Genomic DNA, 13,281 nt, shown 5'->3' on the forward strand with positions numbered 1-13,281 from the left:
TTTAAAAGAGTTTTTGTAAATTTGTTAAACATATGATATTTTTTCAAAAACATTTATTAGACTGAAAATGTTTTTTGGAATTACCGTCCAGTGTAAACTTGTATAATATTTATAATTTTTTTTTTTTAAATGCTTGGCTAACCCATGGGTTGGGTTCAGATTCTTAAAATTAATTAGTCAAAGCATAGCCCTGGAGGCATTAGGTTGGAATCATGTGGAGCTAATTAGGTCGATAGATGCAGGCCGGTTAGGTTGGGCTTTGGCTTGAAGGTTTTGGACATGCTCGAGCCATGCTTTGGGCCAACAAGCCAAATTTAAATTCCTATCAAGTGGGGAAGTGGACTTTGGGATATGTAAATTACTCCCAAATCAATCAATGTTTGATGATAATAAAATAGGAGATTAATTAGTAGTTAATGATGGGAAGTGTTGAGTCAACTTCCTTTCCTTTCAACATCCCTCTCTACTCAGATCTTCTGTGGCCATCTTGGCAACCTTGAGCTGGCCGCCTCCGCCCAGGGCGGTTTGGGCTTAGAATAGACAAGATTGGTACGGTTTAAACAATTTGTATATATGATGATGGAGTGGGCAATATCTATTCAGTTTAACAGGTTTGTATGATGAATTCTATGTTCGTGTGTGCATCTTGGGATGGGAAATGCAGTGGAGATACTGTGTGGACAAGCCTATGGTGCCCACAAGTGTATATCTCGATCCAAAGATCAACAATCCTCCTCACTGCAACTGGTATCCCACTGATGTTAATCTACATTTTCTCGAAGGACATCCTTCTCTTACTGGGTGAATCGTCCGCCATTGCCTCAGCAGCTGCAGTGTTTGTGTATGGTCTAATATCCCAACTATTCGCTTATGTTGTCAATTAATTCCCAATACAAAAGTTCCTCCAAGCCCAGAGCATTGTGTTACCAAGTGCCTACATTCCAGCAGCCACCCTCTGTGTCCACCTCCTACTGTGGTGGCTACTGATATTGAGTTTATCTTGGTGGATCATAGTGGTTGCTCAGTTTGCATACATAATTAATGGTGAGTGATAGGTGCAAGTATACTTGAACTGGGTTCAGTCTCCAAGCCTTCTCTGGACTTTGGGAGTTTTTGAAATCGTCCACTGCATCTGCATTCTGCAGTGATGCTCTGCCTTGAGACTTGGTACTATCAGATACTGGTGCTCATTGCTGGGTTGCTCAAGAATGCTAAGACAAGGTGTTTTAAAACATCATTTAATTATTTTTAAAAATGATAATTAGTAATAGAATAGGACATATTTCACCATGTTTTCTTAGACTTGTTTTCAAAAATTATTTTTTAAGTTAAAAAACAAAAAAACAGTTTTATAGTATTTTATAAAAATAAGGGTATTTGACAAGTTTTTAAAAATAAAAAAATATAAAACTTATTTGAATAAGTTATTTTTAATATATATATACATTGTTTTGGTTTTGTAAAAAATATTGTAAATTCAATTTATATAATATAAATTAAATTTAATTCAAGTCTTATTAAAAATGAAAATAGTTTTGTAATTATAAATAAATTAAAAATTAAATAGTTTTTATTAAAACATGAATAATAATATTATAATAAAATCATAAATTATATTTTTTAATAAAAAATTATACTACTTTAGTATATGTTAAAAATATAAGATATTAACATCTTTATAATTTTTTTTGGTTAAAAATTAATAATAATAATTTATTTAAAATACATAATGAATAAAATCTAATTTTTAATGTGTAAATGAATCAAATTTTTCATTATATGCATGCATTTAGTATTTAATTACAAATATACTATTTTAAAATGTTTTGATTTAATCTATGATTAATTGGATTAATTTGTTTAATTCCAAATCATTCTGAAATATTAAATGATTCATTAAAAATTTTAAATTATTAATTACGCTTTACTTAATTTATAATTTGTTTACTTAAATCTAAAAAATATATTTGTATGTATAAGAGAAGTTATGACTCATAATATATTAATTTTGATGTACTATTTTGTTAATAATTAAATTTATTTTTGAGTTCCAAATTATTTTTACAAATGATTAAACTCATTAATAAATTCAATACAAAGTGTTACTTGATTTAAAGTTTATTTTTATAGTTAGAAAATTTATAAAAATATAATTATGTGCAGAAAAAAATAATAGAGACATTATGAATCAATTTTTATCCATAAATTTCGGTATTAATAAGTTTAGTATTTGAATTTCAAATTATTTTTCAAAATTACTAAACTCAATACTAATGTCTTGTTTAATTTGAAGTTTATTTGCTTGGTTAAAAAAAATATAAAAAACGGTGATTCTATGTAAAAGAGAAACAATAGAGTTATTTTAAACCAATTTTTGTTCATAAATTTCTAGTATTGATTGGATCATTATTTAAGATTTAAATTATTTTTAAAAATTACTCAACTTTTTAATGAATCTAACACATTAAGTTTTGTTTAATTTGAAATATATTTGCCTAATGAAAAAAAAAATCAGAAAATAAGTACTCCATGTAAAAGAGAAATAATAAAGTTAATATTATAAATCAATTTTTGTTCATAAATTTATGATATTAATTGGTTCGTTATTTCAGTTTTAATTTCTAAAAAAAATTTTATTAGACTCATTAATGAATCCAATATATTAAGTTTTGTTTAATTTGCAGTTCATTTGCTTAGTAAAAAAAATCATAAAATAATGATACTATGTAAAAGATAAACAATAAAGTTGTTTTAGACCAATTTTCTTCCATAAATCTATTGTATTGATTAATTCACTATTTGAGTTTTAAATTATTTTTAAAAATTATTATACTTGGAATTTAAGGCTTTAAACCTTCCTTAATTTGAAATTTATTTACCTAATAAAAAAAGTTATAAATAAATCAATAAATATATATATATATGGAAGAAGCAAACTACAATATTTAAAATAAATGTTGGCCTATAACTTACCAATCTTATTGAGTTTTATGACTTTTTTTTAGTATTAATTAAATTGGGTTTTAAACTCAAATTATTTTTAAAAAGTAATAAATTTTATCTATCAAGTATAATTTGATTTAAAATTTATTTTTTAATAAAAAATTATAGAGAAGTTAAAAGAAATTAAAAAAGTACATGTAATTTAAAGTCATATCATATTTTAATATTTTTTATATTGGTATTAGATGATGAAAAGAGAAAGAAAATGATATCATGTTCAAATTTATTTGTTTTTTTTTTAATTTTTAATTTTTTTTATTTTTAAAAATTAGTGAAAATAACTTTTACTTGTTTTATAAAATTTTTTTGTATTTCTTTTTATTTTTAAAAACTATTTTAAAAAAATAACCACCTAATAATGTTAGAAAATTTTAAAAATAGTTTTCTATTTTTAAATACCAAATACTATTTTTAAATCATACCACCAACTGACTGTACTTATAGTTTTTTTTAAATGCTCCAAAAAATACCTTTTTTTATAATTATTTTAAAAAACACTTCTCAAATAAAATGTAACTCTTCAAAAATAGTTTTTTAAAATTATTTTATGAATTTTGTAAAAATAAAAAATAAAAAAAATCCAAAAGTTTTAAATGTTGTCAAGTTATTTATTTATTTATTTAATATCTTTATGTTTTTTAAAATAATTTTGATACTTCTTGTTGTTCATTTTTACGGATCAATGTCTCTTTTTTCAGTGCGTGTTATCCATTCAGTCACTTTTTAGTTGGCCTCCACTTTAGGGTCTGTTTGACATGTGGTTCACTCACTTTTTAGTTGGTGTTTTGTTTGGTACACCGGCAAAATGACATTCGAAATTCTTAATTCCTATTCCCACTTTAGAAAAGAATTTAAACATTAGTCAATGAATAGTAAATGGAATAAACTCAAAATCCCATTCTCTATTTCAATTCCCCAAACATGCCATTAGGACACTAAAAGCCAACCCCACACTCTAAAGCGTTCATTTTATTTTTTTCCAAAAGTGGAGGGGCAATCTACGTACCTTAAGTGAAAGTCAACCCAACGGTCCCAACCAACTGTCAAGCAGCTTAACTCAAGTCAACCCAACTAACAGTCAATTCTTAACCTTCTCTAGGACTTGATTCAGCTGGAATTGTTCCCTCCTTCCTCAACCTGCAGTTTTTGAGGGAGAATCGTTTTTTTTTTTTTGACAATAGGAGTCATTTAACAAATTTGAAACGTCAAGTCCTTTCTATATTTTCAAATATTTATCAAAAATAATTTTTATTCGTAATATTTTATTTTTGATAATTCTCTTTATTTTTATATTTATTTTTAAATAATTGTTAGAAAACAAAGTGAAAACAATGGAAAATAATTAGGGTTTGTTTTGTAATTAGTTTTTAATATATTTTCAAAAAATAATTTTTGAAAACAATTTTTAAGGTTTTGTAGAAAAAAATTGTTTATAAATATGAGATATTTTTAATCTATTTTTATATTTATATAGTTATTTTTTAAAGTGTTTTTTTAAAATAAGTAAAAATAACAAAAAAAATTAAAAGATGTTTTGTGAAAATATTTTATTTTTTAATTGTTAAATATATTTTTTTATTTTTTATTTTTAAAATATTCTAAAAAACAGATATTCAATAAGATATTAAGAATGTATTTGACAGCGATTCTGATAAGTATTTCTAATACTTTAAAAATAAGAATTTTCAACTGTTAAAAAAATTAAAAACACTTTAAAATTAAAAACACTTTTCAAAATTACTATAAGCACTCTAATTCAATAGAAGTTTTTAAAAAAAACTTTTTCCTAAACAATGATATCATAGGTAACTCAAAAGTTTGAAGTTCATAGAAAATCGAGCTAACAAATATTGCTGGAATAAAACCGTGGGTTCTATCATCCATACTGGCTTAAAATTTGGGGTTTATATTCAGTGCCATGTCAGCATGAAAGTTACCACAAAACCCTTGGGAGGGAAAAACATTTTTGCCACCTGGCAAATTTTTTTAGATATAGGGGTTTAATGCCCATAGGGAAACTTAAAAACAAGTGACTGGGGGAATATGGTAGTAAGCTGGATAAGACTTGCAGATGAACCTCACCATGTGATCAGTTCTTTATACTTCTGGGATCGCCACCACTCACCACTTCCTAAACAATTGTCCTCCACCACCACCACCCCCACCATCCCAGACTGCGGCGTTGGCGGAAGAAGTGAATAATGGATTCACAAGATGATCAACTGCATACGCCAATTCTGGAGTCCATGCAATGTAGTTCATCTACAGGAAATACTTTTGAGTCGAGCTCCGAGCTTGAGAAGGTGATGTCAGACCTGCAGTTGCCCTGGCTCCGGCGGCTCCTCAAGGCTACCTGGATTGAACTGAAGCTCCTCTTCCGCCTCGCGGCACCGGCGATCCTTGTGTACTTGATCAACAACGCCATGTCGCTCTCCACCCGAGTCTTCGCCGGCCACCTCGGCAACCTTGAGCTCGCCGCCGCCACCCTTGGCAAAAGCAGCATCCAATTGGCCTATGGCCTCATGGTAACCCACTCCTCATCAGCAAATTCTCCACATCTAACTGAATCTCATTCTCTAGCAGGGCCTTGATTTTCGGGAGTTGTTGAATTTGAAATAATAGGTTTTTCATGATTTTCTCCCTCGGTGTTTGTAGCTTGGCATGGGAAGCGCAGTGGAGACGCTATGTGGGCAAGCATATGGGGCTGACAGGTATGAGATGTTGGGAGTATATCTCCAAAGAGCAACGGTGGTGCTCACAGCAACTGGGTTCCCTCTCACAGTGATCTACGTCTTTGCAAAGCCCATCTTGCTCTTACTGGGGGAATCATCCGCGGTAGCATCGGCGGCGGCAGTCTTCGTCTATGGCCTCATCCCACAAATCTTCGCATTAGCAGTGAACTTCCCAATCCAAAAATTTCTACAAGCACAAAGGATTGTGGCCCCAAGTGCCATCATATCAGCAGCCACACTCGCTGTTCACCTTCTGTTGAGTTGGGTGGCTGTGTATAAACTGGGAATGGGGTTGATAGGTGCTTCACTGGTGTTGAGTTTGTCATGGTGGATCATGGTAGGGGCCCAGTTTGTGTACATTTTGATGAGCGACCGGTGCAAATATACCTGGACTGGGTTCAGCCTTCAGGCATTTTCGGGGCTGTGGGAGTTCTTGAAACTGTCGGCAGCCTCTGCCGTGATGCTCTGCTTGGAGACTTGGTACTTTCAGATACTGGTTTTGATTGCCGGACTGCTCAAAAACCCTGAACTCGCCTTGGATTCTCTCTCCATCTGGTAAGAGCTGTTTCCCACTTCAACATATGTAATTGCTTTTTCCAGAGACTGAAAATTAAAAAGTAGGTGATAGAGATTGAGTTACTAGATGGGATTATTGGGAGTCTTGGCTATAGCATTCTACCATTATTGTGTTGGGATTGAACCTTATGGGCCCACCATACCTAAGGCTTAGCACATTCGAAGGGAAGGCCAAAGGCCCAAATCCTTGGCCCATCAATTCACCAATTGTTTATTTGTCATTTTTTAAAGGGGGTGTCCCCAGAAATTGAACTCAAGACCAAACCTCAAAGGTCCCTTTACATTCAATCCTGATATCATCTGAGGTTTGGTCCTGAGTTCAATTTCTAGGAACACCTCCTTTAAAAAGGGATAAATAAACAATTGGTAGATCGAGGGGTTAAGGATTTAGGCCTCTGGCCTTCCCTTTGGATGTGCTAAGCCTTAGTCATGGTTGGCTCATAAGGCTCAATCTCAACAAAATAAAAAATAAAAAGCCTTAGCCATGGTGGGCCCATAAGACTCAATCCCAACATATTGTACATGAGGCCTATGATTTGGACTGGACAACAGTTGAACACTAAGCATAAAAGTCAGGACAACATAAAAAATGGGAGTATATATAGCATTCAATCTCTGGGGCACTTCTAGGGTAAGACATTTGAATATGATCCAAGACTAATTTCATCCCTTTTGTACCTAATTGCTATTGATTTGAAATTTTATCAAATTTATCCCTAATTAATTTTATTTATTCCTTTTACTTATCTTTTTTCTTTTAAAATTTTTTTTCTTATTATTTTTATTTGTTACTTTTAGTTATCTCTTTTCTTTTTTAAAATAAAGGAGGTTTTAGGTGAAATTTCAAACCACGTAAAACTCAAAAGAGGGAAGTGAAATTAACTTAGATACCCATTAATATCTTTTGTTTATGATTTTAATTGATTTTTCCAAGGAGGGTATCTCATTTAGTCTATGGAGAAGAGTCGCACTTGAAAAGTAGCTGCTGACCATAGTTTCTTAGAACAACTTTCATGTATATCTTACAAAGACTGTTCACTCTCTCTAATTCATTTTTACACAAGCTAGTCTAGAACTAGAATAACCCCTTTTGTGACCATTTTCTGATCATATTCCCCCCTTCTTCCTTAAGAACTAGCCACAAATTTTCAAGCAGGTGGCTCACATGAGTCACAGTAAGAATCGACCTCATGTACCTTCCTCCAACGGTATGGGGAATTATTCCATAGCTGATGCCAGACCAAGGTTTGGTAGATGCCTTTCTCATCAATGTCACAAAACTATTACCCAAGCGTGCATGGCAGACAAGTTAGGTAGATCTTAGAATTTAGTAATTTATATTGATCAGATGTAAATTGGGAGAGTTCTCTAGTAGCTAGCTATGACCCTGAAATAAGTCAATTAGATTTTAAGCACTTTTGTCATTTCCTTTCCTTCTTTTCAGTAGGAAAGCATACTGAAGTCACTGCATATATTATATCCTTAGAATTACTTCACATTAAAAAATTAACAATAATCTCCAATGAACCTGCATAGTAACTTCATTCCCTATTTTCAAATTGAATGCAGCATGGCAATAGCTGGATTGTTGTTCATGGTATCAGTTGGGTTCAATGCAGCTGCAAGGTCAGTCATTTCCCAACCAGTTCTTTCCCTTGATCTGTTGTCGTTATCATTGTTATTGTTGGATTGTATCGGGGAGAAAATGTTACAAAAAGTCATTTTTGTAGTGCTCGAATATATAGTTAGTGCACTAGTTAATATTTTTGGATGTACTTACTTACAATTTTCTTCTGAACCAGTGTGAGGGTCAGCAATGAGCTCGGTGCAGGGAATCCCAAATCAGCAGCGTTTTCCGTTGTTCTGGTGAATTTGGTTTCGTTTATAATTGCTGTGATAGAAGCTATTGTTGTGCTATCACTGCGCCATGTCATCAGCTATGCCTTCACTGGTGGTGCAACCGTAGCCAAAGAGGTCTCAGACCTTGATCTGTCCATTCTTGACCATCACTCTTATCCTCAATGGGGTCCAACCAGTATTGTCTGGTAAGAGCTCTATCAACTAAATCGCATCACAAATAGCAACAAATATTTGATTGTTCTTATTCTGTATGGTCAAAGAAAAAACAAATGTGGGCATCCGCAATGTTAGAAAAACATAAACAGTAGGGACTAAGAAACGAAGCAGACGTCATAATGATCTAATCTTTATCACATACAACCAAGTGAAACAACCTTGAGCCTTGGCAGCCTTTTTGAAATTTTTTTATGGTAGAGCAGGTGCAAGACTTTGTCTTTGCCTCTCTTTCACTTTATGTTTGGGATGGCTTGGATAATTTGTCTTTACATAACGACCGAAGCGATACAGTACTGACTCAAGCATGCTTTTTCTCATCACATGCTGTTCAGTCTCCAATGCCCACATAAAAGAAAGGCAGTCTTGCTTACTGCCCTCAACCTTGTTCTGTAGCACTAGAAATAAAAGAGATCAAATCAATCCAATATTGCAACTTGCTTACTACATAGCCAGTTACCTTACTGAAAAGTAATGAAATAAGTTACTATCTATACACGAAAAGATTTTGTAACAACAACCACACAACTTGTTTGGAAAGGAGGAAAATGGAAGGATTTTGTTCTTGGTCCTCAAACTTTAATTGTCTCTCTTCTAACCTTGTGAAAATTAATGGTCCATCACTAGCTAAAATATATGATTCATGAATCAGCATTATCAGTCCACAACAGCTGATGAGATAACATACATAGTTGCAGAAGTTTCACATCTCACACAGGCCAATGCTGTCCTTAGATTCCTAAACTTAAGATGAAGTCATGGTCATAGCAATATTGATCATTTCGAAATCAATGTAAATGTTCAAAGCAACAGACAGCCATGTGATTCTGTACAGATCTTCAGTACTGCAAGAGTCCTATATGTATAACACTTCCTTTTTAATATTTTGACAGATAAAGGTTATGATAAAAATATATCCTAGAGCCAAAACCATCTTCCTAGTCAATCTCATCCTTGCCTCAACTGATAGATTTCTTGGCTGCACTGGCAGTAAGTGCCAAAAGTTGGATGGACTACATTTAATCTTCCAGGGTTTTCTTTTTCTTGTGGTAGTTGAGGAAAAACATTTCTACTACCATTCAATCCTCAACTAACAGTACTACATACTGCATATTGTTTAAGGCATCTTTTCCCTTAAACTCACATATCTTTGTCTTATCATTCTATAAAGTTCTGCCTAATTTTTTATTTGAAGGGGTGGCTGTTGGGTGTGGATGGCAAGCGTTTGTCGCATACATCAATGTTGGATGTTATTACGTGGTTGGAATTCCTCTGGGTTGTGTTCTTGGCTTTAAGTTTGATTTGGGTGCTAAGGTATATGTCCACCTTTATACTAATCATTCGTTTGTTCACCGTAACTCATAAATAGGATGACGCACATAGGAAAAAATGAAATTTGAAGGAGATGAATTGGGGCGTTTTTCTCTATTTTTGTAGGGAATATGGTCTGGAATGATAGGAGGAACAGTGATGCAGACCCTCGTATTAGTGTGGGTAACATATAGAACAGACTGGAGCAAAGAGGTGAGTTTCGCCAATTTTTTTGTCAAATGTTTATCGCTTTAAAATTAGGAGTGTGTTTGACCATCATTACAGAAAGAAAAATATTTTTAAAATCATTATCAAATGCATTCTATACGTCTTGGATGAGAAGAGAAGTATTCAAATACGATAAAGAAGGCTTTGCACCATTGGAATTTTCAGGTGGGGAAAGCCAAGCAGCGTTTGGACAAATGGGAAGACAAGGAGGATGAGCCGCTTTTGAAGGACTAGCACCCTAAGAATTTTTGGCTAGCATTGAATGGAGCACTGATTAAGTAAATGGGTTGGTGGGGATCTCCAAAATTGGTGAAATTGAATTCTGTTCACCCAACTTTAGACCCTTTAATGTTGGAAGAGAGTGTATCGAGGGGGAGTGCTTTTGAAGTGTTTGAGCTTGTCAATGAGAACCACCTTGAAATGAGCATATATATTAACTCACTTTTTTTAATGCTTTAATGTGATTTTAAAGGGGAGACTTTTCTTTTTTAAATCTGTGAAGGCTGACCTTACAGAATGAGGAGGGCATGTTGGGCATTAAAAACAGCTCGACCCAAAGTACATGAAACACATAATATTTTTGTAGCATTGTAGAATTGAAATTAGCACACTTCGGTCGTTAATATCCTATTATTTTGATATTGACAACCTGAAACCGAAGTTTCCCATCTAAGAAGATGTGTTCTAGACATCCTCTCTATGCCCATGTCAAGTCACATTAAAGCATTTAAGGCTCAAGTCACCCACACATCCAAGAATTCACTCTCTTACAAATGCATTGAAGCAACGAATGGTCAGGCCCAAAAGCCCTTGGACAGATGCGAAGACAAACAGGCCCTTTCAGAGGATTCATTTCTGAAGAAACTTCTACAATAATGGCAGTAGGTGCAGAGGTTGTGGTCCTTGTGAATACATAGCTCCTCCAACCACCCACCTTGCAGGCCTAGCTTTAAATAACCCATGAATCTAACCCAACCCGACTCTGCTGGGCCAGTGACCATTGATCTGACCCATCTTTCTTATACCACAACAGACTGGAGTCGTGTTTGATTGTGATCCAGCCTAATCTCATTGGGTGCACCAGAGCTGAAGGACAACGCTCTTTTTCCTAATTTGAGTTCAAATTTGGCTAAAACAACATTAGATGGTGAATTTCAACTTCTTATAAATATCAGATTAGGCAACTTTGATTCAAGTCGGTTCAAGAGGAGAGCTGCGAATTAAGTAAATAGACTGATTTTCACTCTGTGACTTGTATAACTGCATATAACTCTACAAGCCATATATATATATATAGGTAAACAATAAGCATATATTGACCAGTGCCAATCAAAAAAGAGGGGGCACGTATTAATATGTTGGAAGTATACAAAGGGTGCCATAAGAATAGAAAGAAAACAGAAAGTTAGCGGGAGCTTATAGAATCAATGAAGTCAGAGAAAGAGGACCAATCGACTTCTAATCAACCCCCACACCACATAAGCAGGGGCAGATAAAACCATCTTTCAAAGCTAGCACCATAGGCGGCATCCCCTCGAAAGGTCGTTTGTTTCTGCTCTTTCTAAATGGTCCAAAACAAGCAAACGTGAGCAAAAGCAAGAACCAGATGAGGATCAAGATGGCATGGGCATTGTCACTACAAAGGCATCATAGAGGAGGCCCATTGCATATGAACACAGAGCTTGGCAAGAGAACAAGAAACATTGGTGCTTGCTAGCTCTGCGTAAGATGCCATGGGCTCTCTATCTTGCCCCGAAGATTGGGATTCTACAGTTGTCAAAATACAAAATTTATATAGATTGTAGTTTTGTGCAGGAACTGCTATCATATACACATCATGAATATAAATCAGAATGTTAGCTTGCTAGCAAACTTTACAGACAACAGATATTGGAAAATGGGTGGTTACAAAGGAATGAGCTCTATCATTGAATTCACAGATCCGATTGAAAAAATCAACAGGACAGAGAAAACAATCTACTATTCCTTTGACTTCATGCAAAATTCCCTCCATGGTTCACATTTCTACACGTCAACAACTTCCAAACGTGGTGGGGATTCAATGCTTAGAGAACGAAAGCCAAGCGAGGAATGTGATGACAATTAATGGGGGGGAAAATCAGACAACAAAAAAAATAAAAAAAATCAGACATTTTATAAAATTCAGAAAATATTTTAAAAAATTAAAATGTTACTTATGATACTTGTTGAAAAACACTTGGGGTGCTTGAAAAAATTATTTTAAGGACGAAACGTCGAAAAATTAAATTTCAAAAATTAGAAATCCGAAAAATTATTAAGGATGGAATGTCAGAAAATTAAATTTCGAAAAGTGGAAACCCGAAAAATTATTAAGGATGGAATTTTAAAAATAAATAAATAAAATAATTTAAGTTTGGGAGGTTAAAGTTGTGAAAACTATATATATATATATATATATATATATATATATATATATATATATATATATATATTAATAGGAGTTTTTTTTTAATAATTAAATTAAAAATAAAATTTTGAAAATAAATCTTTGGCATCAAAAGTTGGAAAAACAGAGAAAATGATAAAAATAGGAATGGCCTTAGCATGGCAAACAGGCGTGCACTTAAGAAAAGCAAGCAAACAAATAATAATAATAGAAACCCATTTTCCCATCAACCCAATCCACGTGGGGCCTTAAATGCAAGTGAATGAACTCGTATGACTCACTAAATCTATTTGCAACAGCCTTTGCCAATCCTCTGCCACCCACAATGGTCAACAGCAACGCAAATAATTGGATTATAAAGGATTCAAGGCTTTTTTTTTTTCTTCTGCACCATCAAAGTCATATCTTCCCTCATGAGGATCATCTGCGCCTCCAACTGATAGCGGTTCATACACTCTTAAACATGATACAAATGTCTGCCACAAAGGTCCTTATTCTCCATAATAGCTCTCTAGATATTTCATGACACCTCAATGTATTTTCACTGTTATTGCCTCGGGTTCATGAAGAGGTTATAATGGGTCGGTAGGATTCAGGGCGACTAAGAGGGATGAAAATACAAGATGTTCAGTCGGTGTCTAGGTGCTGCTATTCATGCCAATGGGAAAATCTGTGCTCTGTAATGATGCCGTTTAGTGAGGAAACCCATTGAACGTTTCTTCAAACCATGATCTATTCTCATCATATTTGTGGTATCCTCCTTAAAAATTGCCACATGGCTCCCTCTCCCTTGGCCACGCAGACGGCCCCCCTTGTGACGCGTGGCATAGCTCATTCCACCCGGACGGAAATCACCACTCATTCCACCGGGATGTCTCACATTCGGAAATATGTCCGGCCAACGTTCTACCTTATCTGGATGTCTCACAG

The 13,281-nt window shown here is 33.9% G+C and overlaps 1 protein-coding gene across 1 annotated transcript; it reads left to right on the forward strand.

Moving 5' to 3' along the window:
- Positions 1–5,063: 5,063 nt before the first annotated feature.
- Positions 5,064–10,350, forward strand: LOC100257202 (protein DETOXIFICATION 40). Its single transcript, XM_002273865.5, is given in 8 exon segments — positions 5,064–5,528; positions 5,659–6,290; positions 7,881–7,937; positions 8,114–8,297; positions 8,299–8,356; positions 9,580–9,698; positions 9,822–9,908; positions 10,089–10,350. Coding segments are annotated over 8 exon segments (1,530 nt in total). The 5' UTR covers positions 5,064–5,204; the 3' UTR covers positions 10,158–10,350.
- Positions 10,351–13,281: the final 2,931 nt, after the last annotated feature.

The sequence above is a fragment of the Vitis vinifera genome, chromosome 10 (genome assembly GCF_030704535.1).
Source record: "Vitis vinifera cultivar Pinot Noir 40024 chromosome 10, ASM3070453v1".
NCBI classification, from domain to species: Eukaryota; Viridiplantae; Streptophyta; class Magnoliopsida; order Vitales; family Vitaceae; genus Vitis; species Vitis vinifera.